Genomic DNA, 26,848 nt, shown 5'->3' with positions numbered 1-26,848 from the left:
GTTTTTACAGATATCAATGAGTGTGAAATTGGAGCCCATAACTGTGATAGACACGCCATATGTACAAATACAGCGGGAAGTTTCAAATGTAGCTGCAGCTCTGGCTGGATTGGAAATGGGATCAAGTGCACAGGTGAGGGTCATATGCATTGGTGTTTATTTGTATGGTCAGACCAAAATTGGGTCCTAGCAATTCTGAAAAAAGCAATACCATGCCTACAAATTGAGAAGACAAATGGTCATCCAGCTTGTTAGGTCGATTTGACATGATCTTTTGGAGGACAAATTCTCTGCCATGGTAACTCTGAAATCAGCATTATCTCATGTTTGACTTGTGAGACAGTGAAAACAGACTGGACCACGAAGAGAGATGCTGTGTCCTTGAGGGCAACTGATAGGAGGCAATGAGAGATGTCCTGGTGCTCACCGTGAAAACAAGATACAGGTCTCAGTTTTGAGAGTGCCCTGCAGCTTCCTTATTCACAGTTACCTTGTCAGACTTCTTTGTTGGGCTGCAAATAAGCTGTGCCCGTTTTTTCTAGTCAGATGACACCACATATGTGTGGGTTTTATTATGGAAGATTATTTAAAGTTAGAGCTTCTGTGTGCCATACGCCATTTGAAGTTTGTATTCATGGTGTGTTTTCTTAACTAATGTTGCTTTTTTCTTTTCTTTATTATTTTAAAGATCTGGATGAGTGCTCCAATGGAACCCACATGTGCAGCCCACATGCTGACTGCAAGAATACAATGGGCTCTTACCGCTGCCTGTGTAAAGAAGGTTACACGGGGGATGGCTTCACTTGTACAGGTGAGCTTTCTTCGGAAAGCATTGGATGACCTCACGTGGTCCCTTGCAACCTAAGTTAGTCTATGATTCAATACACAAAAATAGCTTTTAAACATTTGAAATTATTCTCTAATAAGTCATCTTCCATTGCCTTCTACTTCACCTAAGTTGCTATAAGTTGAAAGAAATACTGTGTATTATTCCTAGTCTAAAGCAGTCACTTTTTTTACTTGATAAAATGCAAGTTTTCATTGAGCTGTTCTTGTAAGATGGAATGGATGGCAAAATTATTAAAACAATGCTTGATCAAACAGTTTGGCTAGTTAGTAAACCAGTCCATTGGCTTCCCACCTTAATATTTAAATAATAGGGCACATGCATTAAAATTACTTCATAAAATTGCCTTAAAATGTTTGTTCTTTCCACAAGTAAGTGTGTGCTGTCTGCCTTCTTTACTGTATCATCCTGAGAGATGGTGTCAGGATGCAGTGCTGACATGTAGAATGACGGAAGTAGCTGCTTCTGAAATCTCATTTTATAAACTGTAAATGTGATTATACAACATTGCTAAAGAGGTGTTTCCCACCCACACTTCAGTCTTCTGCTTTGAGGAACAGATTGGCTCATGTAAGCTTAGTCATCAGGAGCCCTGCTATTACACTAAGGATGTTAGTCTTGCTGGTGATGCTACATGGTGGGTGACCCTGTTTGGAATAAAGCCATGCGATAGACAGCTGGTGGGCCAGGTTTTCAGCTGGTGCAGATCAGCAGCACTCTATCAACTACAGCAGGGTTTTATGGCATCTGAGAACCTGGCTCAGCAGGTTTAAAGCCGAATTTGAATCATTCCCAATTATAAATGGACCCTGAGATTCTGTTTAATTCTGTCATTGTAATTTACTCTCGAATCTGATTCAGCTTCCTTAGTGGCTTTTTGTTAATTTCCCATATGATGATTTCCAGGAGTCTATAAACTACATCTTTCAAATGGAGTGCTTACGGAGTTTCTGCATTCAGTAGAACTTTTTTGTTGTTGTTTTTAAATTTGGATACTTTATTGTTCATGGTTTCAAGAGGTGTCTGGGACTCAAACTAGGGCACGCAAGTGTTCTGTAAGCCCTTTGCCAAAGCACGCAGCATTCACCCTGGTAGGTACTACCTTTGATTTGCCAGCCATGGACTTTTACAAGCTCACACTGCTAGCCAGACTCTGTTGCAGCAAGTAGGGTGTTTTTGTGATGTATAAAATTTCAGCTAGAAAGTTAGGGCTACAATCTACCTGAAGGGCAGCGTAGTCCAGTAGCAAGGCTGGTTTTCCCATCAGCTGTTAACCTGCAGTTTAATTTTGATCAAGTTATTTTCACCTCAGTGCCACTTTTTGTCAGTGTTTTCTGTGTTTGGCATGGAGACCGCCTATTACCATATGTTTGCACAGTAAACCTCTTTTTTTTCAATTACTGCCTCTGGGCTTTGCTGTAATAGAAACAATAACTCTAATAAAATTCACGTGCTCATTTTGAGTCTAAATTTGACCCTGTGTACTGCCTCCAATTGTTATTAACTGTAGCTACTTCAGGAGTCTGTGCCTCTCTCTCATTTTCCTTTTGATTAGAAGCTGTATTTTCAACATGTCGGAAATATACCAAGCTGTTACGAGTGTTCAGAGCTAATAGAATAATTAAAATCCTTGGAACACTGCATGCTTTAGCTGAAAAAAATGTTGGTGAGAAAACCATGTTTACTGTAAACCTGCAATTCCTCTTCCTTTTACAGACCTTGATGAATGCTCAGAAAACTTGAATCTCTGTGAAAATGGGCAGTGCCTCAATGCCCCTGGAGGATATCGCTGTGAATGTGATATGGGATTTTTGCCAAGTCCAGATGGGAAAGCATGTGAAGGTAATTCTCTGTAAGCTTTAAACAACACTCAACAAATTCTGCCTTAATAGTATTTTATGTTTGAAAAATTTTACAGTTGGTTGCAGTTGTGGTTGTATTGAAAACTGCACGAAAATTGTCAATAGTAGTTGCTTTTTTCAGTTTATACATTTATTATGGGCCTCTAGGTGTTCATCTACCTATTGTGTATAGAGAGAACAGCTGTTTGGAGCCTATCTTACGACATATTATTTGTGGATCTGATTGGTGATCCAAATGGTGCTGTCAGCTGCCATTTCATCTTGGTCATTTGTACCCAGTTCATCATTTTATTCATAACAGTTAAACAGAAAAAAAAATTACTTTGTGTTGGTGTATATGAAGCTGAAAAGCGCTGATTTGGGAGCTAACACAGAGAAAATGCTTTGAGGGCCTCTGTGAGGTGCAGAATCAGAGTTTGAAACCTTGCAGAAATTTTATACGACCACCAAAAAACCCCAAACCCATGAGTATTCATGCAGTTTTGAAAGTGAGTTGTCAGTTAACTGTTTACAACTCACTCATAAGAGCTTTGCATATGCAAAAATCAAATAATAAACATGTTATCAACATGTTTAAGGTTATATATTTGATTGTAACATTTGAAATCCTCAGCTGATGTAACACCAATCAGTTAAGTCAGCCAAGAAGCAGCAGCCATATCATCTGACATAATAATATCTCATAGTAACTGGTACTAGATGGAGTTCATAAGTACATCACTATAAATAGGATTTTTTCCCCTGAAAAGTATTCTGTGTATTTTTTTTAGTAATCTACCAACAGAAATAATTTGAGAGTGAATTTTTGTGTAAACTAAAACGCTATTAGGTTTCATAATGTTTCATGAAGCAATTTACTTTCAAACCTTTTAGCTGACTTTAAATAGCTTATATAGAGCCTAGCTCCTGTTGCTAAAACAGACTTTCCTTGATGTCTCAGATGTGTACACTAAATGCAGTATTTTAAGGTGTTTTGTAAACACACACTTTTTTGTTGTATCAAATTGGTTGTTCTTTGTGCAGTGCATACAGTGTTCAGTAAATACTGAATCAGATGCAATGATTTGTACAAAAGGCACAAAAGTGAGCTCCACTTGCCAAACTTGACATCTGTCAAATGCAGATACAGAAACCTAAAGATGAGCATCAAGTTCACCTTTGGGCACAAGCTTTTGCTTTGCTGATGTCCAGCTTTCTGTAGATGACTGCTGATTTAGAATAAACTTCATTTTTTTAAGGCATATCTCCTGCCATGTTTAATTTTGCTACTTGTCAGATTAGCCCACTAATAAACTCAGATTGTTTCTGGCATGGCTTCCAGAGACACTGGAAAGAGCCTTTTGCCCCCAAAAAAGTTATGGAATAAATTCCTTAGGATCCAAACATAAATCTTACATGTTGTTTTTTCTGATCTTACACGGTATGCAGGAGCAGTTGGCTTCCAGGTCCATGTTTTCTGAACCTTTTTGCAGTTCTCTGTCTATATCTTAAAAAGATAAGGAAACCTCATATTTTTCCCCTCCTGTTCCTCTATCAGATATTGATGAGTGCTCACTTCCTAACATCTGTGTCTACGGGACTTGTCATAACCTCCCTGGACTTTTCCGATGTGAGTGTGAAGTGGGCTACGAGTTGGACAGAAGTGGTGGTAACTGCACAGGTAAAAATAATTTTGAACAACATGCTTTTTAATTTTCTGTTAGTGTCATGGTCAGCTCCTTAGGAAATTCTTTTAAAAAGCTATACAAATCAGACTGGATACAGGAAAATACAGACTTCCCTACTGTATAACACAGGATTCTCCTTGCCTTTTCTACACTCCTTTTTCCTTTTCTTTGCTAACCTGTGATATCCCATTGGCTTAAGAGAAGAAGGGAAAGAAAAGAACAGAGACAGCCCTTCTGTCCACATCTCCCAGGCGGAGATGTGTTGTGCCTTGTAGTTTCACAGTACTGGATGGTAATCTGTGACCTTGTTGTGTATTTTTCCCTTAAGTATGTTTTTAGTTCTTTATGTGAATTTTATTAATGAGTGGTTTTGCAGAAGAACGCTTCTTTTTCCCCCATGAAATGATTAATTCATCTCAGACTACTGTTTTTCTAAAATGCATATGTATTATTTTAGAGCTTTCTGCAGATCAGTATCTCATAACTAATGGATTTGTGGTTGTCAGCATGAGATACCTGATGATTTGCACTGTCCTCAAGTATTTGCTTACCCCGTACTGTTTTTTCCTGCAGATGTTAATGAATGTGCAGATCCCACAACCTGCATTAGTGGCACTTGTGTCAATACTGCTGGTAGTTACACCTGTGAGTGCCCTCCTGATTTTGAGCTGAATCCCACCCGAGTTGGATGCGTTGGTAAGGGACCATTCCTTATGTTATTTACAAGTGAAGTTTCACAGAGGGGCTGCAAGGCAAACTGCTTAGGAATAAAGTCCCAGGTCATGGAAAAGGGCTGGAACGAGCTCTCCAACTCCCACCTCACTGCCCCGGGCATAGAAGTTGTAATAGTGCAATGGGAGTATGTCCAGAGTGATGTAGCATGCCAGCAATGCCCAGCTGCCAGAACCAACCCCTTGGGGCTTGTTACAGCTGTCCACAATTTACAGCAGGCATGAGACAATTTTAAATTTCAACAAGCTTAAACCAACATCCAGCTGGCCCCAAGATGGCAGGCGAATGAAGTTGCAGCATTAAGCCACCCATGCTCTTGGAGCGTTGAGCGCAGCTTGGCTAGGTGCAGCTTCATGACTGATGGAAATGCTCTTGTATTGGCTCCAACTGCTTAGTAAATCCTCTGATATTTTTTGGCTTTTGTTTGTTTAAGAGGGTGTAGGGATGCTTCTCAAATTCAATTGTATTTGAAATTCCAAACACTTAGTAGATGCTTTCATGCTTGTTTACCTCAAGGAGAGGAGAAAGCAGTGGGTTTCTGGAACTGGAGGGATGTACAAATGCAGGTGAAAAATGTGAATCAAAATGAGAAAAGGCCTGGCTGAACTGCCCTTGATCATGCTGAATAAATTCCCTACTTTGTGAGAAGTCCAACAAAGCCAAGGGATGGGGCACCACCCTCCTATCTAAGTGAGAAAAGCTAGGTCCTCCAGGACAACACAAATTACTTTCTTTGGCTGTCCTACAAGTAACAAGAGCCATCTAAAGATATCCCTCATCCTGAGATGATGTATTGTGTTTTCCTTTCTCATAAGATGTGTTTGTAATTATGTGCATTCTGAACAGATACACGATCTGGCAACTGTTACCTGGACATTAAAACTCGTGGAGATAATGGTGGCACCTTCTGCAGCAATGAGATTGGAGTGGGTGTTTCCAAGGCCTCCTGTTGCTGCTCCCTGGGCAAAGCTTGGGGAGTTCCCTGTGAACATTGCCCACTTGTGAACACAAGTAAGTCAGTTTTCCTGTGTTAAACACAACAATACAACATACTGGATTTTTTTTCTAATTTAGCCAGGTAACTCAAATACTGGTGTAATCATTTATTGTGTACGTGCAGCAGACAGGTTTCCACCAGTCTTAACCAAAAATTTTCCTAGTCTTTCAAAAAGATTATTTAATCAGAATATTATTACAACTTCTGAGCAAGCTTGCTATTACACAAAAAACTACATTATGAAATGGAAGAGCAATTGATGTTAGAGTAAAACCTAATGTTTATATGTGGTTACTTTGTTACTTTACATTTAGATTACCTGTAATCTGATTAGTTTTCAAAAACAATTGTGCTGAAAATTTTTCTGCTATTTTAGGTTCATAAATCTGGGTTTGGTTTTTTTTCAGCTGAATATAAGGTTCTTTGCCCTGGAGGGGAAGGATTCCGACCAAACCCTATTACAGTTATATTGGAAGGTATTGTTTACATTTTCCTATATTTACGTGTCTAAAATTATGAAACTCTTCAGTGAGTGTTGTTTTTCATGGAACAGCATGAATGAAATGTTTGTGGTTTTGTTTGAACAGATATTGATGAATGTCAAGAACTGCCTGGACTTTGCCAAGGAGGAAAATGTATTAATACGTTTGGTAGCTTCCAGTGTCAGTGTCCTTCAGGGTACTATTTGAATGAAGAGACTCGAGTGTGCGATGGTATGTAGCCTTCACTTAACTAGTCTTCTGCTTTTATTCTTAGAAAATGGTGACAGATCAATATGCAGAAGACTTAATCTGTCCTTGAAAAGGAACATAACCAGACCAAGCAGTGTAAAGCTTAAGGGTGGGAAAATTGGAACAAATTGAAATCTTGCATTGAAAGAGAGAAAATTCCTTCTTGACCATGTTGAAATATATGCAAATTTTTGTTTCAGGTGATCAAATTTTGATCAAAACCAGAAAAGCCAACAATTTTTCTCTAAGTAAAAAAATAATTTACTAACCAGCTATAAAAAATAGCTCTTTGGTGATGGGTAATGAATAAGCAGTCAGATAAAGAGCAAACTTGCCCCTGAATCTGCTGGGCATGCCTTACAGCGTGTCCATGCCTTTTTTTCCACTGCTTATCTTCTCTCCTGCTGATCTCAATGTCCAGTTGAAAATACTGGTTGTACGGCAAAACGTTTTCCTTCCCCTAGCACAGTCAATAGTACATGTTCATCACATTACATGCAAGAGATTGTACTGGATATAAAACTTTAAGCAACCCATCAAGTCCTTGAATTTCCCATTGCCCAGACTGTCTTCAGCCTTCCAGACTATTAAAAATGTTAATATAGAGCCAATGATGTGCCAAACACTGCAGAAATACAAAACATTCAGGTCTTAAATTAAGGCTGAACCAAAGTGTTTCATCCATATTGTGCTTCCATAGCTTAACTAATGTTAAAGAGTAAATCTACCTCTATATTTTTTCCTTAGTGGTGTGTCAAAGATACTTTAAAATGGTAAGGCTAGTGAAATACTTTTGAATTTTTAGAAGCTGAGGTGTTTTGGGGGCGGTGTTGTGTTTGGGTTTGGTTGGGGTTTCTACACAAAGGTTAAAGTCTCTTGATGAAGTAAACATGATATCTTCCATTGGGAAAGTTGCTCGCTTTCCCTGGTCAAACAGACCTGAACCATCCAATCAGTCAGTTTTAGCATCATTACTTATTGAGATGGGCACTCCACAGGAAACAGCTGTGGTTCTTGTCCAGATCTGGGAATCCAGAATGGATGAGATTCTCAAATACTATTTTTGTGCAACAGGTGCAAAAGCCAAATTGCTGTCTCTGAGCTGCCTAGACAAATCAGAGTACCCATCTTCACACCACAGCCAGGCTTTTCATGGCCACCTGTGCCGCCACTTCCTTTGTGCAGGCTGTGTTCCACCATGACCTCGCCCAGAGCCCCTTCAGCTCTCCACCAGTACCTTCCTACCTCAGATGTTACTGAGACGTTTTTGTTCTCAGAAGCACAACGAGAAAGCTTCTGTGGCCACTCACTGCCTTTTTGTTCTCTTCTAGATGTGAATGAGTGTGATACACCTGGCATCTGTGGACCTGGCACATGTTACAATACTGTTGGGAACTACACCTGCATCTGTCCTCCTGATTACATGCAAGTCAATGGAGGAAACAACTGCATGGGTATGGGTGGTTGTTTTTTTAAAGCTTTATCTTAGTACTTTGGGTCAGGGCTTTACGAGGCACAAATGAGAACTATTTCTCTGAATTTAGTTATACAAGAATTAACTAAATGAAAGATCAAGCTTCTTTCATTAATTTTATTAAATAAAGCAAGGCAGATCACTTCTAATACAGATCTTTCAGTACCTCATCAGAATTCTCCTTTAATTTTTTATTTTCTATGTTCATTCCTTCCAAGTTTCACTTCAGCTTTAAAAGCTTCTACATGTGAAACAGTACAAAAATTATTCAGACTTCACAGAATGAAGTCACAAGCTGTGTACAGTTCTTAGGGGGAACCATAAACAAGTATGTATTTCAGTGTTGAGGACACTGAAGGACAAGGACAATGCTGAATCCTTTTATGAGTCCGATCAGTGTTGCAGCCGTGTTTGTTGCTCTTGAATTGTATTGCCAACACTTTTTCATACTTTTAGAGTAATCTTCTAGGGAAAGGCTGTTCTGTAGTATTCTACAGTGCTGCAGCATCTGCTTGACAGGGATCTAAAAAGCACATATTTGAAGGAGGTATCTCCTAAACCCTTTGGGTAGATCATCTTCCATAAGAGCGGCTAATGCGTTGGCCTGGGTTTTTCTTCATTTTCACAGATATGAGAAGAAGTCTGTGTTACAGAAATTACTATGCTGACAATCAAACCTGTGATGGTGAGCTGCTCTTTAATATGACCAAGAAAATGTGCTGCTGTTCCTACAACATTGGACGTGCGTGGAATAAGCCTTGTGAACAGTGTCCTATCCCAAGCACTGGTATGTTTTTTGCATTTCAAAGCTATTTGAAAGCCTTGGTAACATCATAATTACTGTTAGTGGATGTAACATTGTTAGAGATGCTATGTCTTTGTCTGCTCCTGTGTGTCTAAAATGAAGGGATTAATTACTACTTTGGCCTGGAGGTGATCAGCTCTAGTCACAATGAAGGCATATGTGGAGTGGTTTGTGTTTGTGCTGCTGGGCCATGCCTCCTTTGTGACAGTTTCCTAGTCTGGGAGACTTCGTGCTCTATATTGGTTAATCTGTGTCTTTGCAAATGCTTGTTGATCCAGTGTTGAGGCACTGATCGAGGGTTTATTGGCATTGCTCCAACAAACACAGTGTCTGCTGTGCTGTGCCTCGGTTGCCGATTGCCATAAAGGGCTTTTGTGGTAGCCATGGCTTTACAGAGGTACTCTGATCTACTCTGAGAATGATCTGTGTCAAGCAGCTAAATGTAAGATGTAGGAGTTTCTGGGCTAATTGTGTGGGCATACAGGGCTCCTCCACACTGGGTAAGACTTCAGAGTTGAGCTCAGGACATCCCACTCTGGTTCGAAGTGGTTTGCTTCAAGAACAAACTTCCTAGACACTTATTTGCATGACTTCCAACTTACAGTTCAGATTTTTAAAAGTCAGATCTGGACTTGTATGCAAAAACTGTAATACACAGAGATAAGCATATGCAAAGCAAAATCAGCATGAGATTCCATGCCCTCTACATCTTTTTATTTACTAATTTCAATGGCCTTTGAATGAGAACCCAAGTGCACATCACATGGCGAGCCTCAGGGAAGGGTCTGCATACCTCTGTGTGCCCTGCAGGTGCTGAAAGAGTAGAAGAATTTTCTTGGGCAAAGGAAGTAATTAATTTTTGGCTGTTGATTAATTCCAAATACTATAGTTGCTGCTTTGTTTTCCTGTTGCAGATGAATTCTCCACACTCTGTGGAAGTCAAAGACCTGGCTTCTTCATTGACATTTATACAGGATTACCAGTTGGTGAGTTGTAATTTCTATTTTGAACTAGATTCTGTGCTACCTCTGCCCAGGGAAGAGGGGAGGCTTGTTTTCCCAGCTGTTTTTTTTCATGGGAGGAATAATGACTAAACAGTGTAGTGGAGTTCAACCCTCTGTTTAAGTCTGAGCCTGCAAACTTTCTGCCTAGCTCCTCCTAGCTGGCAGCAATGATAATTGCTGCTTGTAATCAAGGCAACATAAAGCTCCAAAGAAACTGTAATCAGGCCTACATGAGCAGGGCACAGATACCGAGAATAAGAAGTCTGGGAGTAAGGCCAACCAGCATTTGGTCTGAGAGGAATTCAGAGTCTTTCCTTCAAACTAAAGCAGAGATTTAATCTGACATTTCACATCAGTCCCCCTGTGTGTTGGTTTTACACAAAAATCCTTTTTTCTGCACAGCTGGAATACTTCTCACATATGTTATTGTGTGTAACATTTGAATCGTGAGTAATAAATTGCAAAACAAAGAGAGGGAGAGAATGAGGAATTCTAAGACAAGGAGTTGAGTAAATCCCTAATGGGACTCCCTTTTGTTTTTATTCACACAAAAATGCAAATAAGAAGCAGATAATGTGCCCTGTAATAAACAGAGGCAGCATATACGCAGTAATCAGGTGCTTTAGCAGTAAGCTGTTGCTGCTGTGATGCAGTGTTCAGCTAGTTAGACAGAAGTTTTTGTAGTAAAATGGGGATGTAAATTTTAAAGAAGTTACAGAAATGTACAGTATTTATTATTTACCAGGGCGTTTCTTAGAAGCAAAGTTCCCCCTTCTAGTATTAGTCCTAATTGTTGCCGAGTCTGCTTGAGGTAATTGGGCCGTTTATCAGCATTAGCCAGGAGACCTTGGATCATGCTAACGTGCATAGGTAAAAGCTGCATCTGTAGCAGTTGACGAGCCTGCCAAGAGTGTTGCAGTCTGCTCTGTCTGCTCTGCCATGTCATAGAGCAATGCACATTCGGGAGGCAACTGAAACAGAGGGGCAATTCCACAGAGGCAACCAGTACATCAGAGTGCATGCAGCGTTGCAGTGAGACTGATGCACACACAGCTTTATGCTGTGCAAATCACAGGCTCTCTCTGCTACTTTGGGATCTTGGCAGGTCTCGCTGGGTTGTAGCACTCAACCTGCTGCTTTTGCACAGGAGTTGCTCATGTCCCTTATATCTGTAGGCACAGGGCATGGGAACAAGTGCCCACTCTGCAGGGACAGTGCTCTGTGTACCCTGTAACGTTTGGTTATAGTCCTTACATGATGTTACTTCTCTGTTTGGATTAAAGTTCTATGCATTTACTCCAGATAGTTGTTTCAGAGAAAGAAGTAGTTCTATTTTTACTCATCCCTTATATAATCAGAGGACTCAGAATTAACAGAATCTAATGTAGGAAGTGAAGAGTTTGATCCAGCAGCAAAATAATACTTAAAAAAATACATTATCTGATGGAAACTCACGTTAGCTGACAATTTCCCACCATATTCTCTGTCTGGTGTACATCAATGTAGGTGGCAATTTGTACTAAAGGGAGAGGCTTTGGAGGAATCTCTGAACTCTTTTGTGTCATCAGAATATTAAAGATGTGTAACTTAAGGGCCCAATAGGCAAGACATATAATTGTAATAGCAGCTGGGTTTTTTTGCTGCCAAAATCCATTACTTAACCCAGGTGTATATAGAGCATTGGCAAACCCTGGCTGCCTGGCTTAATCAATCTAATTAATAGCATGTTGGCAGCACTTCAGATGTTTCCTGACATTGGCACTTTCAAACTGTTACATAAAAACTTGAAAGTCTTTTCAGATTAACAAGAGTAAACCAGTACAAAACTAATTCTGACAAGTGTTTGAGTTAAGTCATGCTCTCTTGTATTAAACCAAAGACAATTACATTCTCTCTGGTTATTCCAAATAACTCTGCTATAACACTTGGGAAGATGAGGAGATTCATCAGGGCTGTGCATGGGAGACATGAGGAAGGACATGTGCTACCCTCTGCGTTCCTATGTGGCAGGATATATCTTGGCTATGGTGAAGAGTCAGAACCTGAGGATATAGGAAACGTCTACATTTCCACAGTTTGGAATGACTCACTGCTTATTGCAGTTGAGAACATTCTGATGTTCACGTTATATGTTTGATAATTCTCTTAAGGATAAATGCATAAGGACATGTTCTGTAGCCGAAGCTTTCATGAAGTGCTGTTTACAAGTATTTAAAAAAACTTCTTCTTGCAGATATTGATGAATGCAGAGAGATTCCTGGAGTGTGTGAAAATGGAATCTGTATAAACATGGTTGGCAGCTTCCGATGCGAGTGTCCTGTGGGTTTCTTCTACAATGACAAGCTACTGATCTGTGAAGGTAGAGTGCTCATCTCATTCAGAGAAATAGGATTTAACCAGCTGGCAATTCAGACACTGGCACAGCCAATACACTTGCAAATCATCCTTAATGAGGGGAAAATACTGGTATCGGTGTAATAAGTCTATGTCAATTAAGACATTTTGAGTTCTTTTGCATAGAAAATACCAGATTTTCCATCAGACAGCTCAGGCCTTGAAGGAGCATGAGTCAACAGTCATGGGAAGAAACATTGTTTTTCACATTTGACAGTAAAGCCAAGAAGAGTAGTAGTCTTGAGTCAGATCGTGAGCACATTTTTTTTTTATTCCAAGATGTTTTTTTTCTAATGGAACAAAGATTTCTGTAAATAATATAAACACATGATGATTTTTTTCCAATTTAAACATTTCCTAACATTGTATTAGTCAGTTTTATGGAGAAACTGAAGACAGCAGTATGAGTTAAATAGGAATAAATTTTACAAACGGAGCATGTGGGTTTGAGATCATTTCAAGGACATACCTAAATGTGACCAAATATCTACTTTCATCAATATATTTATTTTTCAGAATTAGAAAGAAATTCCTATATTTGGGTAAGGTAATACTCTTCACACTCAAAACAAAGTGGTTTTGATGTCTTTCTAGTGCCAGCTTACCATAACAATAAAATTCCCTTTTTGTGTTAACAGATATTGATGAATGCCAGAATGGACCAGTTTGTCAGCAAAATGCAGAATGTGTCAACACAGCTGGTAGCTACCGTTGTGACTGTAAACCTGGCTACAGATTCACATCAACTGGCCGCTGCACTGGTGAGTACTTCCGGCTTGTTTGTGTGAGGGTCTGCAAGAAGTAGTAGATTTTAAAAGAAGTCTAAAAAAGCATATCTCCTCTTCAGAAAGACGGTATACTGGAAGATGATCTAGACTCCACAAGCCTTCCTCTAAAAGCCTTTTAGGCATCATGTAAACATTCTGGTAATTCCCAGAAGACTAATGGGCCCATCTCACAGAGACATAAATGAGAGTTAATCACCTGAGTAGGTGTTTGTCTTCCACTTTATCCCACCAACCCCGAACATTTTTCTTTAGCCCATGTTGTGTCTAGGGAGGGAAGACCAATAGATTCACTACCTTTCTGACACTAAAAATTCAGTTGTCGTTCTGACAGGGACTACCTTCTGCATAAATTCTTTGATTTTCATTATAATTTGCTAGATGTTTTAGCAATTTATTTGCCACTTTTATTTTTACAAATAAATCACTGCTTGCTGGGGTCTCTGCTGATAAGGTGGACTTATCTGTTAGGCCATATGCAATAACTACCTTAAAAAGCTTATTGTTAAACTTCCTAACTTTTCTGTGGACTTAAACAGGCCGTTGAACATTATTTTTAAATACTCACTGAGTGGGACTACAGTTCTCTAATCTGTTTGCTCTTTCTTCTAATATCATAGTCCAGAGAGGCATTCATGTTATCTTGATTACTTGAAGAATTGCAGAGATTTTAAAGACTGCTGTAAGCCAAGCAGTTGTAAATATATACATTTCTGAACAAAATAATAATTACAAAGGAAACTGGTAACATTTTCCTTGGGTTTTTGCTTCCAAGTACTTAAGTTTTAGGAAGTATATTTTTCCCTGCAGGGCAGTTTTTCATTGTTTCATGTGACCCTCGAGGGAAAAGGGTGTAGGGGCAACCAGAACACTACTATGAGAACTAAAACTTTGTTTTGTTAAGTTATGCAGTGGCACATGTAAATATTCAATATGTTCCTAATGTAATTGTTATCGTTATGGGTTCAGTACAGCAGTACAGGAAGAGCCAGGGAAGGTTCTCATATGGGTTACAATACCCAACATGAGTTGGCACAAACAGGAATACTTCCCTGTATTTTGCTCTTATTTTATATTTAGTGAAAATAAAGTTACACAATTAGAGTCAAAATAAAAGTGGTTGATAAAGTACATGATCGAGCAAAAGAAGGAAATTCCCAACTGCTCTGTTGAGGGCAGAGTGCTAAGCACCTTGCAGTTTTGGATCAGTTATGGTACTGCAATGGAAAATGATCACACCCCAATGGTTTATATGCTATTGAATCAAAACTGATGTATCCCAGCCACTTGTACTATGAATATTGCATTTATCTTACTGTCAAAATAGCATTCTTCTGGTGCTATCTATTGTGGTATAATAAATAATTTTTCATATAAACGCATTTTTGGCACTTCAGACAATCCTACTTCCCAATTTTTTAAAAAATTACAATGTTTTCTGTTTACCCCAAAAGAAGTGACTTTTCTCTGGGACTTTAATTCACTATTCATTTGCCCACAGAGCACCAGAGTCATAGTTTTTCTTTTGTCTCTACTCTCCTGAGCTTAGAAGGTTAGGAGTTCTTAACTCAGCATGTTATCCAGCATTGGTTTCCTTTCTGCCTCCTTTGGACTCTAATTGGCAGCAGTATCATTAATAGCATTGGTCATCAGTGAACACCCATCCAAAGTGACTAGCGGCCCCAGTTGATGTACAGTAATCCTGGGGACAAGAGCTATTGGGATTGTCCATGTGCTAAGTAAAGCGTAGAGAAGAGGCAGGAAAACAAGATTTAGTACATGAAGTTCTTTGCAGTTAGGAACAACTTGACTCTTAGTTTTGCAATGAACTGGTGATGGTTTGGTAAGAAACTTCATCTGCCTTGCTTAGAATGCATGTAAAAGAAAATTATTGAACACTAAAATCTAATCAATTCTAATATAAGCTTATGGCAGCACCTCAGTTCTCATGTTTTGGAGCTGCAGCAGACAGAACGCTAGGAAGCATATTGAATCAAACTAGCTCTTGTTGGTGATGAGGTCAACAGAAAGGCCTCATTTGATTCATGTTTCTGATTTGTTATGGAAAAAAATGTTCTGGACAGTAAACATTTTGTTCTTTGACATTTTGTTTCACTTACTATTGATAAAATCCTGGATTCTGCCTGAAAGCGTTCAGAGCAAGTAGCAGGAAGCAGTCAGCTGTTGAACTAGTGTAATAGATGCCCTGCCATTGTTAGGCAGCATATTGTATGCTGGCAGGATAGCTTTCCCCATCTCTCTCTGCAGAATTATGCAGTTGAGTGTTTGCTGCTGCTGGCAAAATATTTTCTGACTCCATATAAGAGTAACTCTTCTTGCTGTTTGAGCTTTGTCTGATTTACAGGATCGTCACATCGCATGAGGCATGGATGCTGCAATGTGTATACATGTACCCATTTTATCTCTGCACAATGAGTAGATAAATCTAGAATGCATTTTATCTCTCTGTGAGCTTAGTGAGAAAAGTGTGGGATTCATCTCCCTTTCTGCTTTGTATGATTTCTGTGAGTTAATCAAGCAATTTGTGCTATAATCAAGCGTAGCTAAAAGCAAGTAGTTGCTTTCATGAGAAGGATACAAACTGTGATTTAGATGTGGCTTTCATATCTGCTGCATAGTCAATGTAGAGCACTTAGAAATCTCCCCATACAATTTCATGTTACAAATTCTGCTTTTCAAAGTCATGGTGACACACTTTCCCTCCAGCAACAATTTGTTTGGCAAATCTGATGCTAATTTTTTTTCAGCTCCACAAATGTTGGAAAAGGTAATTTACAAGCAAATAGCCCCATTTCTGAGATTTACTTAGTAATGCTTTTGTCATTAAAAATACTATTTTAAATTAGGGCCGTGCATGGTTGCTGCTAATGCATCTTTCCAGCCCTGAGTTTAGAGGCCTTAACTTTCCCTGTGCCTCTTTGTTTTCAGATCGGAATGAATGTCAAGAAATTCCCAATATCTGCAGCCACGGGCAGTGTATTGACACTGTGGGAAGTTTCTACTGCATTTGTCACAATGGATTCAAGACCAATGATGACAGAACAATGTGTATAGGCAAGTATATCAAATTAAGCTTTACTTAAGCTTCCATTAAGATAGTTATTAAGTCTATCCTCTCTGTCATAAGGAGTTGCATTACAAGAACTGAGGTTGTGAGCCATGTACCACCAGGCAAAGGTGCAAAACCACCATAGGTGGTAATTAGGAAGCTGATAATGAATGAATAACATCTCATTACAGTAGAGTGAACCTTTAAAAATACATATCCTTTCTAATGAACTGCTAATGCTTTCATTTTTCAGGAAAATGTTCCATTCTTCTTAGAATTTTCTGAAGCATTTTGTCTCATTTATTCCTTTAGGCAAGAAATTTAATAGATGAATATTGCAATGCAGCAATTGTATACAGCCTACTTTTTAAGAGAGTGAAGGGTAGATTTCTTGCCAGAAAAGTGCCCTTTTCAGAAACAGAGTCATCTTCATAAAGAAGGAAATTCTGTATTTAACCTGTTCATAGCTGTTAGTGTTTGTTGTCTGAGCAAGGTGAGGAGATTTCAGAATGCTTATGATAAAAGATGGCTTAGAATTCCTTTGGGAAGGGCGAGATAGGACCCACAGTAAGATAAATGATTGTTGGACCCTTGATTATTTTTGTAGATGTTAATATCAAGTGTATAAACCTGTGTAAAGTCTTCTTTTTGGGAGATAGGACAATCTTTTTCCCTTCTATTCACTTTGTTGGCAGTGGATTATTTCTCTTGCCTGTGGGATAGCTACAGGCTTTCCTTTCCCCGTCAATGATTAAAATTCTTGCTGCTTGTTTTTTCTTCTTTGTAGATATTAATGAGTGTGAGAGAGATGCCTGTGGCAACGGAACCTGCAGAAACACCATTGGCTCTTTCAACTGCCGCTGCAATTTAGGGTTCATCCTCTCACACAACAATGACTGTATAGGTAGGAGTGCTGAAACCAGTTACATGTTTCTAAGACTTTCTACTCCTAAGGAAAGTACCATTAGTACCATCTTCTCTATTGAGTTAGGATCACATCTTCCATGGTCTGCATGATTAAAGACAAAACCCGATTTCTTCAGTCTGAAAAGGCCTCTTTGATTACACACTCCTTGCTTTGCTATAGCCACTTAAATGTTTGCATGTGATACATGCCATTCCTTTTGCTTTGAGAATTTTACAACATAGACCAATATTGGTATCTTCCCCTCACTTGCTTTTGAAACAGGGGTTTATTTATGTATTATCAGTTACTGTGCTTATATAGTGGAAACAGAAATCTCATCTACCCAATTTCACTTGTTGCAGGTGTTGTTACGTATCTTTGAATGTTATTTTTCTTAGATGTGGACGAGTGCGCAAGTGGAAATGGAATGCTCTGCAGGAATGGTCAGTGTGTGAACACGATCGGGTCCTTCCAGTGTCTTTGCAACGATGGCTATGAGGTGGCTCTGGATGGAAGGACTTGTGTTGGTGAGTGCTTTCTTTCAGGGTAGAAAAAAAAGTGCAGCAAACCTTGAAGAGATATTCTTAGTAAAACAGAAGAGGTCAGAGAGAACTGTCACACTGTCATCATTATACCTAGCAGAAGAAAACAATGACAAGAGGACGAGAAGAGGACTCTTCTCCTGCTCCTGGGAAGTTCCACCATCACTTTGATGGAATCAGAATTAAAGCGGCCTCAGCCATAGATTTCTTTGTGATAACAGCAATTATCTGAAATAAATGGTATTTCTTTTCTTTTAGATGTCAATGAGTGTGCGCTAGAGCCTGGAAAATGCTCACCAGGCACATGTCAGAACTTGGATGGGTCATTCAGATGTATCTGTCCTCCTGGATATGTCCTGCAGAATGACAAATGTGAAGGTGTGTATAGAACAATCATTCCTCTGTCCCGTTTCCTAGCTACTCACAGTTGTTACCACTTTCCTCTGCACCTAAACATGAGTAACGTTTAGTCTTTTGTGGCAGTGTGCAGTTCTGAATGGTAGCCACAAGTAAGTCACTTCCCAGAAAAAGTTTCACCAACTTTTGTTTGAACCAGAACTACCTGATCTGATCCCAACAAAAATCTAATCCCAGGCTGCTTGGTTGATGGTACATTGCTGAGGTTTTCCCACTGCATGAGGATTTGAAAACTAACCCTAGATTTTGCACCTGGATTTCTTGTTCCTCTTTCTGTCTGTTCCTTTTTGTTTGACCTTTTTGTTTTTCAAATCTATTAGATATCAGTGATGATGTAAGGTTACATTAAGGTAGTACAGCTGCCAGTGTAGACGTTTTTATTTCTCATCACTTTAATTACTTTTCTTACAGACATTGATGAGTGTGTGGAACAGCCAGAAATTTGTGCCCTGGGCACATGCAGCAACACTCCAGGCAGTTTCAAATGTCTGTGTCCAGAAGGCTTTGTGTTATCTTCCACAGGAAGGCGATGCCAAGGTAAGTTCATTCCTATTTTCTGGCATTTCAAAATTTGTTTGCTGTTTTATAAAAGCCTTATTAGCTGCCTGTTTCTAATATATTGAGGAGACTCTGGATTCAAACAGTGTTTTTCACAAGGAAAACAGGATAATTCTGTAGTTGGGGCCAGGTTCTGTCTTGCCCTAACATCTGTTTGTCATTAAAGAGAATGTTGTAATAAAAGGGGCAAAGATAATGTTAAATGCACCAGGTTAAGTGAGGAAATTATGTTGCCCTACAGCCCTTCCTTGCATACCTGGAAGAAATGTTGAGGCTACTTGGATTCTGTATAGACTGTGATATGTCTGACATGGAGATGGAGCACAAACACAGGCAGGAGACTACTGCAGTGCACTGCTAAAGGCAGCATTTCCAGGAATAAGGCTGTTCTTAGCACTTATCAAATTCTCCATAACACTTCTTGTATGCTATTCCTCTCCACAGATGTGTGGGTGGAGAAAAGATTGATGGGAAAAAATTGCAAACAATTTTACGTGGACAATAGGTACTTATCTGCTTAGAAAAGTCTGAAGCTTCTTTTGGCTTCTAGATTACCGCATACACGGTTCAGAGCCTAAACATGTGCACTAAGAGAGAGATCATATGCTAATAGCTGAAGGTCTAGTAATGAAAAGCCACAGGTTAGTTTATTTTGTGAATAAAGAACAAGCACAGCAAATTAGGGAATGAGTTATTTTAAAGACTTTGGAAATTATTAAATAGATACATCATTAAATGTCCTATACACAGTGTGCACAGTGGGAACCACTGATGAGTAAGACCTTTATAAGGACCTCTGTAGTTGTGCTTGGCACAGAACAGTGATGCTTGTTGACACCATAGTGAGTTCTTCACTTCACAGTGGGCTAAATGAAACTGTGGTTTTGGTAAAAATGAATCCAACCTGCAGTAAATGTTCATCCAAGTCTCCAAACCACCATGCAGTTTGGCACAGTTACTTCACTCAGCTTCAAGAAAGCAGTGCGGCTGTTTAAACTGTGCTTTTGTAGCTTATATAAATGAGATTTCTTCAGTCCGAGGGTATTGTTCTCTTCAGGTAAGGAAAGAAAAAAAAAAACCCACAAGCAAGAAACAAAATCATACAAAAGAATGCAGCCTAATCTTCTTTTTTATGAAAACAGACCACTGTTTCACACAGAGTGTCAGAAGAAAATGCACACTTGTGTGTATGAACTTGAAGTGTGCTTCTCCCTATCCCCTGAAGAAGACTGGCTTTTTCAAGTATCTCAGGCCGAACAAAGTTTTGTTTAAAACTTCCCATTACCTAGGACTTTTGTAAAATCTGGACATTGTCCAGCATTGATGCTGCAGCCGGAAAACTGGATGAGCAGCTGCTTCCACAACTGCCCTGTTGCTGTCCCCCTGCCAATGCAGGTTGCTGCCAGCTCTCTGCCTGCTGGATGCTTGTGGTCTGTGATCTCAAATCTGCTCCAGCATTCTGGTTACCCAGCTTAAGGGAGTAAAATGTAGGGCCACTGGGCCAGTTTTCTTTGTGTGTACCTCAGGGAAGAATGAGGAAGGAAAGTGCTATTGAAAATTGCTTCTCATTTTAACACTACACAATATTATCATTGCAAATTGATTAAAATCTCTTGACTCAAGTGATTCTTACTAATAATGGAATATAAATAAATGAAGCCAATATTCAGTTTTTACAAAGAGGAGTGAGGGTAAGAGGGGAGTACAGCCCTTCCACCTTTGCTGGACCTTTTCCATGACTGAAGTAGGACACTCTGTCCCCTAGCTTTCCTTTACTGCAGTAGAGAGCTCACCTCCCTCTTCAGATCTTCCCCAGTCAGAGACAGTAACGGTCCTTCTTGATAGACTAAGGTGGAAGTTGGGTGTTTTGTTGTGGGGGACCTCCTGCAATTTTGTGATTAACATCTTTAAGTGAAAACTGTGCCAAAGTAACCCTAACTGCTCATAACAAGTTTTTCTCTATGCAGATCTGAGAGTCAGTTACTGCTTTACGAAATTTGAAGATGGAAAATGTTCTGTGCCGAAGTCCCGAAACCACTCCAAACAAGAGTGTTGCTGTGCCTTGAAGGGACAGGGATGGGGAGATCCCTGTGAGCTCTGCCCAGAGGAAGCAGACGGTGCGTTACCGACTAGGTTATCTTACTGTCATGATAGCCTCTCAGGACTGAAAGAAGATTGGGATTCTTATAAGAAGGAATTAGGAAAAATAATTTTCCAGCTGTGTTTAACCCTAACAATTGTCATTGCTTTCTGTAAAGTAGATGCCATTGCAGTCTCAAAACCCATATTCCTTGTATAGTCCAGTCTCAAGCATATTTCTTGTTTGCGTCTAAGTTTCTTCGTATGATTAGATGCTCAGTATGATTTTGCTCTGGAGGTATCACATACTGAAAGCAGAAAGTAGTAGGTCCTTGATAGGCTCTGAGTGAAAATACCTGCAAGACACAAATCGAAGTCATCTAATTGTAAATAAGTACAAGAAGGGGTGCCATAAACATGAAATTTATTTTAAAAAAACCCAAAATAGTCAAACTAGATCCACAGCTGAATCACCTTGTTACATTTTGTGACTACATTTTGTTATTAAAAAAAATCTAAATTTGCAATCTTATCAATATGAATGACTTGCAAAAATAACAGGGAATGACAAAACACAGGCCTCGATGAAGGAAAGCCTCCCTGAACTATTGCTAAAGAAACACTTTCCTTTAGTATCCTTTGCAAGACTGAGTAACTAGGCATCAAGCAAGTCAACAGGCCTTTGTACTGCCATGGTGCAACTTGTTGAACAGACTTTAATTCATGCTGACAAATGTGGTTAACAGCATTACTGGTTTCAGCAATACATTAATACAGTTAATTTCATTAATAAGTCATGTAGATGTTTTGCAGACAATCCTCACAAAAGCCAAGGGAAGGAGAGAGAATCAGATGTGCCAGTTGCAATATTCCTCCTGTGCTTATTGCCTGTGCATGTTTCATTCTGTTGCCCTGGAGCATTTGAACCAAAGTCAGTTGGAAAAGCATGGTATACATTGCAGCATTTCCTTGAAGTGTCAGCACATTTATTTTTCACAGTCCAAACTGTTCTCAAAGGATGATATCAAGGCCATTTTTCTCATCTTTTAAAAAAGAAATAGCTTTAAGATATCTGAGTCTAGGAAATGTATGTCTTGGCATGTCATGGACAGTGAAATTGTTTCATTTTTTAAAAAAATACTCAGTTGTTGTCTCATGCATATTCTCCATCATTTGCTCTCTGAATGCAGGCTGGTAAGCTCAAGCACATGTGCCACCTGAGTCTCCTGAAGGCTTGAGCAACAGGCAGGTTGTGTGCTGTCCAGCTGCACAGGGCTGAGTTTCCCTCTCAGAGCCTAGCAGTGTGCAAGGCACATTGCTGCTTTCAGTGCGGGTGTGCATCTACATTTAGTTCTATTGTGTTCAACCTCAGCAAAGATCAGCTAATGTATTTGAGCTAAAGAAGGCGTAACACTTGTGATGTCTATGATTGTATTGTACTGCTGCACTCTAAACCTCTTTGTAGCCTACTGAATTTGCAAAAAAAAAAAAAAAAAAGGGAAATATTGTCGAGGGTTCTGTGATGTTCCTAGCATGGTTAATAGAGAATATGCTCAGCAGCATCTTGAGATGATTTGAATAACAGTCCTGTGTCCATCTGTCTACAGGAGATCAGATGAAATGTAAAGTGAGCATATGTTTCTGGATCTGAACATGAGGAGGATGAATTGGTATCAGTGGTTACTTGTGTAGCTACTTGGGTAGCGCTGATCGCCAAGATAGAATTTAACATATGGCTTGATTTTTTTTTTTTATTTTTTTTTTTTACAGAGGCATTCAGACAGATTTGTCCATTTGGAATTGGCATTCTTGTTGGACCTGGTGACGCAAGACTGGGTAAGTGCCTGAACTGCACGATGTGCAGTTGCATCAGTATGCCATTTTCTACCCATAAGCCATTCTCCCTTTCAGTTGAGAATAACACCTCTGCAGCTATTTCCAAAAGCCATGAATTGTGGAAACTATGCATATTTTTTTTTCAATTATTTATACCGATTTTAAATTTGAGCTCAAATACTCATATATCAGAAATTAAACTTCTTTTGGAGTAGCATATTTGGCTTTTTAATTTATGCTGAGGAGACTTGCTAGGAAACTTATGTAAGATCTAAAGAATGGATCACATAGCATACCTGTCTTTTCTTATACAATATATTTAGCCTGTTTACAGTAAATGGTTTTAATCCTCCAGAAGTGCAAACCACAGTTTCCCAGATTCCTTCAGTACATTCTGTTCTCTCCCAAGACAAACAGTACTTCAGCCTTATTGGCAAAAGTTTTCATTTAAGGAGTGCTGGATGACTACTGCTTTTCATATCTACTCCTCTCCCTGTAGCCCTAGTTGGAGATATTTTTTATCTGACATTTAGAATCAGTTTTTCTGCATTCTGAAAGCTGACCTGCAAGACAAATTCTGTGCCCTCATCCTAATATATCAAAATTCAAATATTGCTAATTTTTTGTGATCTCAGGAATATTTCTCACCAGAACAACGCTTAATCTTTGAGAGAAGTCTAAAAGCACATGAAGTCAATTGCACTTACTGTGTTATTTGTATTTCTGGTTAAGATGTGGATGAGTGCCTTGATCCAGATAACTGTAAATTCGGGCAGTGTATCAACACAGATGGATCTTTCCGCTGTGAATGTCCGTATGGTTACATCCTACAAGGAGCTCAATGTGTGGGTAAGTATAGCTGTTTCATCTTCCGTTTTAAAGAATCTCCTGAAATGCAAAGTATGGCATTAAGGAGTAGTGGGGTTATATTATTCTACTGTTGTGGAGTCTCCATCCCTGCTGGTGCTTAAAACCTGAGGGGCAGAGCCTGAGCAATCTGCTCAAGTTGGTCCTGCTCTGTCTGAGTATTTGGCCCAGATAATCTCTTCCCAAATTACGCTAGGACTCTGTGACTCTAATTCAATAACTTAAGTGAGTTCTTGGATTTTGTATTTTTGTATTTTTTTGATTGTACATAAACAACAAAGGTTTTATACCTTTTTACTTGAGTATAACCATGTATTCTTCCCTTGATTTAACTGTTTGCAGATACTGATGAATGTGCTGTTGGAAACCCGTGTGGAAATGGAACTTGCAGGAATGTGGTGGGAGGTTTTGAATGCACCTGTGTTGAGGGATTTGAGCCTGGACCGATGATGACCTGCGAAGGTGAGACTCCCATGTGTAAAGGACTGTCATTGTAGTTGTGTGCTGAAACAGTTTCCTGATTTTGGAAACAATTGTGGCGAGTAAAGCAGCTTAAAAAGAAAAATATAGACATTTGGAACAATGATCTTTATCTGAAACAGAAAAATAAGTTCCTCCTTCCTCTATCCACCTTGAACTGTGGTACCTTTTTCTAACTGGAGGTTGGGTGAACAGGCTTTCAGGTAGTAGCTGCTAAGGGACTGCCTGGGGAGCAGCATGTTGCGGTATGGTCTCTTCAGAACAGTCCCCAGAAATGCTGCTTATTGTGTGTGTGGTTTTTGCTTACCTTCTAGATGACCCTTGAGTTTAGAGAGTCACTGTGGACGATGAAAATAGGAAATGGGCTGCTTGGCTTTGTTAGGGAAGAAACAGGGCACAAAACAGAAAATATAAATACATTACTAGACAATTATCCTGGTATCCCTATGATGAATATTTTTCATGCTTTGGTCTCTCATTTCAAAAATAAAAATTTGAAAGTGCACAAAGAACGGAGGAGTAAGGGAGATCGGAGTTATAGAAGGGACATACAGAAAATGAATTAGACTAGAATTTTTCAGTGTGGATAATGCATTTGAAGAGGTACCTGATTTAAATTTATAAAGCCACAAGTGGCAAAGGTACCAAAAATAGAGGGAACATGTTAGACAAACCAAAGCAAACATTTTTATATGCATAGTACTTACTGAAGTTGTGGAACTCTTTGCTGCAGAATATTAGTGAAGCCACAAGTATAAATTGACGCAGAAAGATATTGTACAAAATTATGTGGGAATCCATCACTGGAAATTAAGCTTGATAGTTTGGTTGTGGCTCTTGGCTGTGGAAGTCCTTAAACTGAGAGGCTGTATCAGGGGAAAGATCTCTGCATACGTGGTGTGGGGTTTTTTAATACTCTTCTCGTCCTGTTACAACCAGAGAGAGGAGAATGTCCTAGGACATTCTGACACTCTCTTCTGACCTGACACAACTGTTCTTAAATTATCTGCCACAATCTATTTGTTTGCAAGCCCATACAAAAGAATGCTTCTATTTTTGCATCAGCTTGCATTAATTTTATATACTGTTAGAGCTTCATTCAATTCCCTGTGGAGTTTGGATGAAAGCTCAAATTGCAGAGGAGAGTTAGCAGAGTGCACAAACATCATTATATAGCAGTAATTACTCAAGTAGTCTAGAGTGTACGTAAATGCACTTCAAACTAATGTTTCTAGTAAGGATATTGTTTTATGGAATTCAGTGTACAAAGAAGCTGAATTAGTGCATCTAGAATTTAAAAATAACCAGTCATAAAAACTGAGCCTATATGTGGAAAAGATATAGTTTTAACTCAGACAGTATTTTGGCAGCACGTATCTGGAAATTATTTCCACTGGCTGCTTGCCGTTGAAGATACTGAAACTTCAGGTAGCTGTGCAAACATCCTGGCATGTCTGGTACCTGCTCCTATACAGAAATCCATAATGAGTAGAATCATAGGTCCCCAACTATTAAAATGTAGCCCTCAGTAAACTGGATCTGTGGTATTGCCCATACCTCAAACCTGTGCACTCAAGTCTCCTGAGTTTTACAAAAACATGTTTCACTTCCCCCATGGTCTTTGTCACTCCAAATCCAGATGTCAACGAGTGCATTCAGAACCCTCTGCTCTGTGCTTTCCGCTGTGTGAACACTTTTGGATCCTATGAATGCAAGTGCCCCGCGGGGTACGTTCTGCGAGAGGACCGGAGAATGTGCAGAGGTAAAGCTCCTACCAGACTCTCACTGTTATGAGATAATGATTTCAAGTTCCTGCAGGGGTAGGGCTCTGACTCACTGCACTGTTGGGCCAGAGTTTTAATCCCAGGAAGTAACTGAGTCAGAAAGAATTTGGGATGAAATTCAATGGTTTGCATTATGCAGTTGATTGTATTAGCCCTGTCCTGCCCATAAACTTAGATGTCTGCATAAAGTGAGGTCATATCAGATGATACGGTTTTGTCTTACCCTGAGAATGGGCATTTGGGAGAAATCAATTTGCTCTAGGCTAGTCTGTCTTATCGTTAGTTTAGCACAATAAAAGTATAAGTAGTTTGATTACTGCTGAAATTCCAAAGTCAGAATTTACTATTGTGAATTTCCAGGATCGTCTCTCTATATAATGAAGTCTAAACCTTGTGTTTTAGATCAGAATGAGTGTGAAGAAGGAATTCATGACTGTGACTCAAAACAGATGGAGTGCAAAAACCTAATTGGCACCTATATGTGTATTTGTGGACCAGGTTATCAGCGCAGGCCAGATGGGGAAGGCTGTATAGGTAAGTGACACTGAAGTGTTGAAGCTCTTGAAACACACAGTTCCTCAGCGGAGCTGAAAATTTTGGATTTAACGAAGTGTTAAGGAACTTGGAGGAAGAATTACACAACTACCTGCACAATGGATATACCAGTGCTATACACGCTTTGTTTTGCTGTTCAGGTGTGCGCACACGTGGGCAGCAATCTGGATGTGGCTGTCTTTACAGTCAGTTGGTACTGCTGCTGCTGAATTGCTCTGAGTGAAGAAAGCAGAGAATTGAGCCCATTGCTTTAAGCTTGTTACTCTCTGTTAGCATGAATGAGAGCAGATCTGAATTGGTTTTAAACTTTGGATGGCATTCGGAAGTACAGCTATAACTACGAAAAATTTTGAAAACCATTGAGGAATATGTTGTAGAGAAAACGTAGTAACAAATTGTATGATACTGTGAGCTAGATGGTCGTCTTTCCTCTGAAAAGTGAATGAAAGAGACTT

At 39.4% G+C, this 26,848-nt stretch overlaps 1 protein-coding gene across 3 annotated transcripts in view; it reads left to right on the top strand.

Annotated features, from left to right (window-relative positions):
- The window catches only part of FBN1 (fibrillin 1), a 153,187-nt gene that overhangs the window by 114,477 nt on the left and 11,862 nt on the right, over positions 1 to 26,848 (top strand). For 2 of the 3 annotated variants that reach the window (XM_075764366.1, XM_075764365.1), the window contains exons 33-56: positions 11 to 133; positions 689 to 811; positions 2,564 to 2,689; positions 4,247 to 4,369; positions 4,950 to 5,072; positions 5,955 to 6,119; positions 6,513 to 6,581; positions 6,693 to 6,818; positions 8,168 to 8,290; positions 8,939 to 9,097; positions 10,030 to 10,101; positions 12,353 to 12,478; positions 13,152 to 13,274; positions 16,248 to 16,373; positions 17,156 to 17,272; positions 17,674 to 17,802; positions 18,076 to 18,195; positions 18,646 to 18,771; positions 20,760 to 20,909; positions 22,642 to 22,707; positions 23,440 to 23,556; positions 23,917 to 24,036; positions 25,694 to 25,816; positions 26,241 to 26,372. The exons of the other annotated variant lie outside the window; for it this stretch is intronic. In XM_075764366.1, coding sequence (XP_075620481.1) covers positions 11 to 133; positions 689 to 811; positions 2,564 to 2,689; positions 4,247 to 4,369; positions 4,950 to 5,072; positions 5,955 to 6,119; positions 6,513 to 6,581; positions 6,693 to 6,818; positions 8,168 to 8,290; positions 8,939 to 9,097; positions 10,030 to 10,101; positions 12,353 to 12,478; positions 13,152 to 13,274; positions 16,248 to 16,373; positions 17,156 to 17,272; positions 17,674 to 17,802; positions 18,076 to 18,195; positions 18,646 to 18,771; positions 20,760 to 20,909; positions 22,642 to 22,707; positions 23,440 to 23,556; positions 23,917 to 24,036; positions 25,694 to 25,816; positions 26,241 to 26,372 — 2,907 coding nt within the window. The remainder of the gene's footprint in view (positions 1 to 10; positions 134 to 688; positions 812 to 2,563; positions 2,690 to 4,246; positions 4,370 to 4,949; positions 5,073 to 5,954; positions 6,120 to 6,512; positions 6,582 to 6,692; positions 6,819 to 8,167; positions 8,291 to 8,938; positions 9,098 to 10,029; positions 10,102 to 12,352; positions 12,479 to 13,151; positions 13,275 to 16,247; positions 16,374 to 17,155; positions 17,273 to 17,673; positions 17,803 to 18,075; positions 18,196 to 18,645; positions 18,772 to 20,759; positions 20,910 to 22,641; positions 22,708 to 23,439; positions 23,557 to 23,916; positions 24,037 to 25,693; positions 25,817 to 26,240; positions 26,373 to 26,848) is intronic. 3 annotated transcript variants of the gene reach the window in all.

This window comes from Balearica regulorum, chromosome 12 (genome assembly GCF_011004875.1).
Source record: "Balearica regulorum gibbericeps isolate bBalReg1 chromosome 12, bBalReg1.pri, whole genome shotgun sequence".
In the NCBI taxonomy this organism is placed as follows: domain Eukaryota; kingdom Metazoa; phylum Chordata; class Aves; order Gruiformes; family Gruidae; genus Balearica; species Balearica regulorum.
This window is presented reverse-complemented; position numbering and strand designations above follow the sequence as displayed.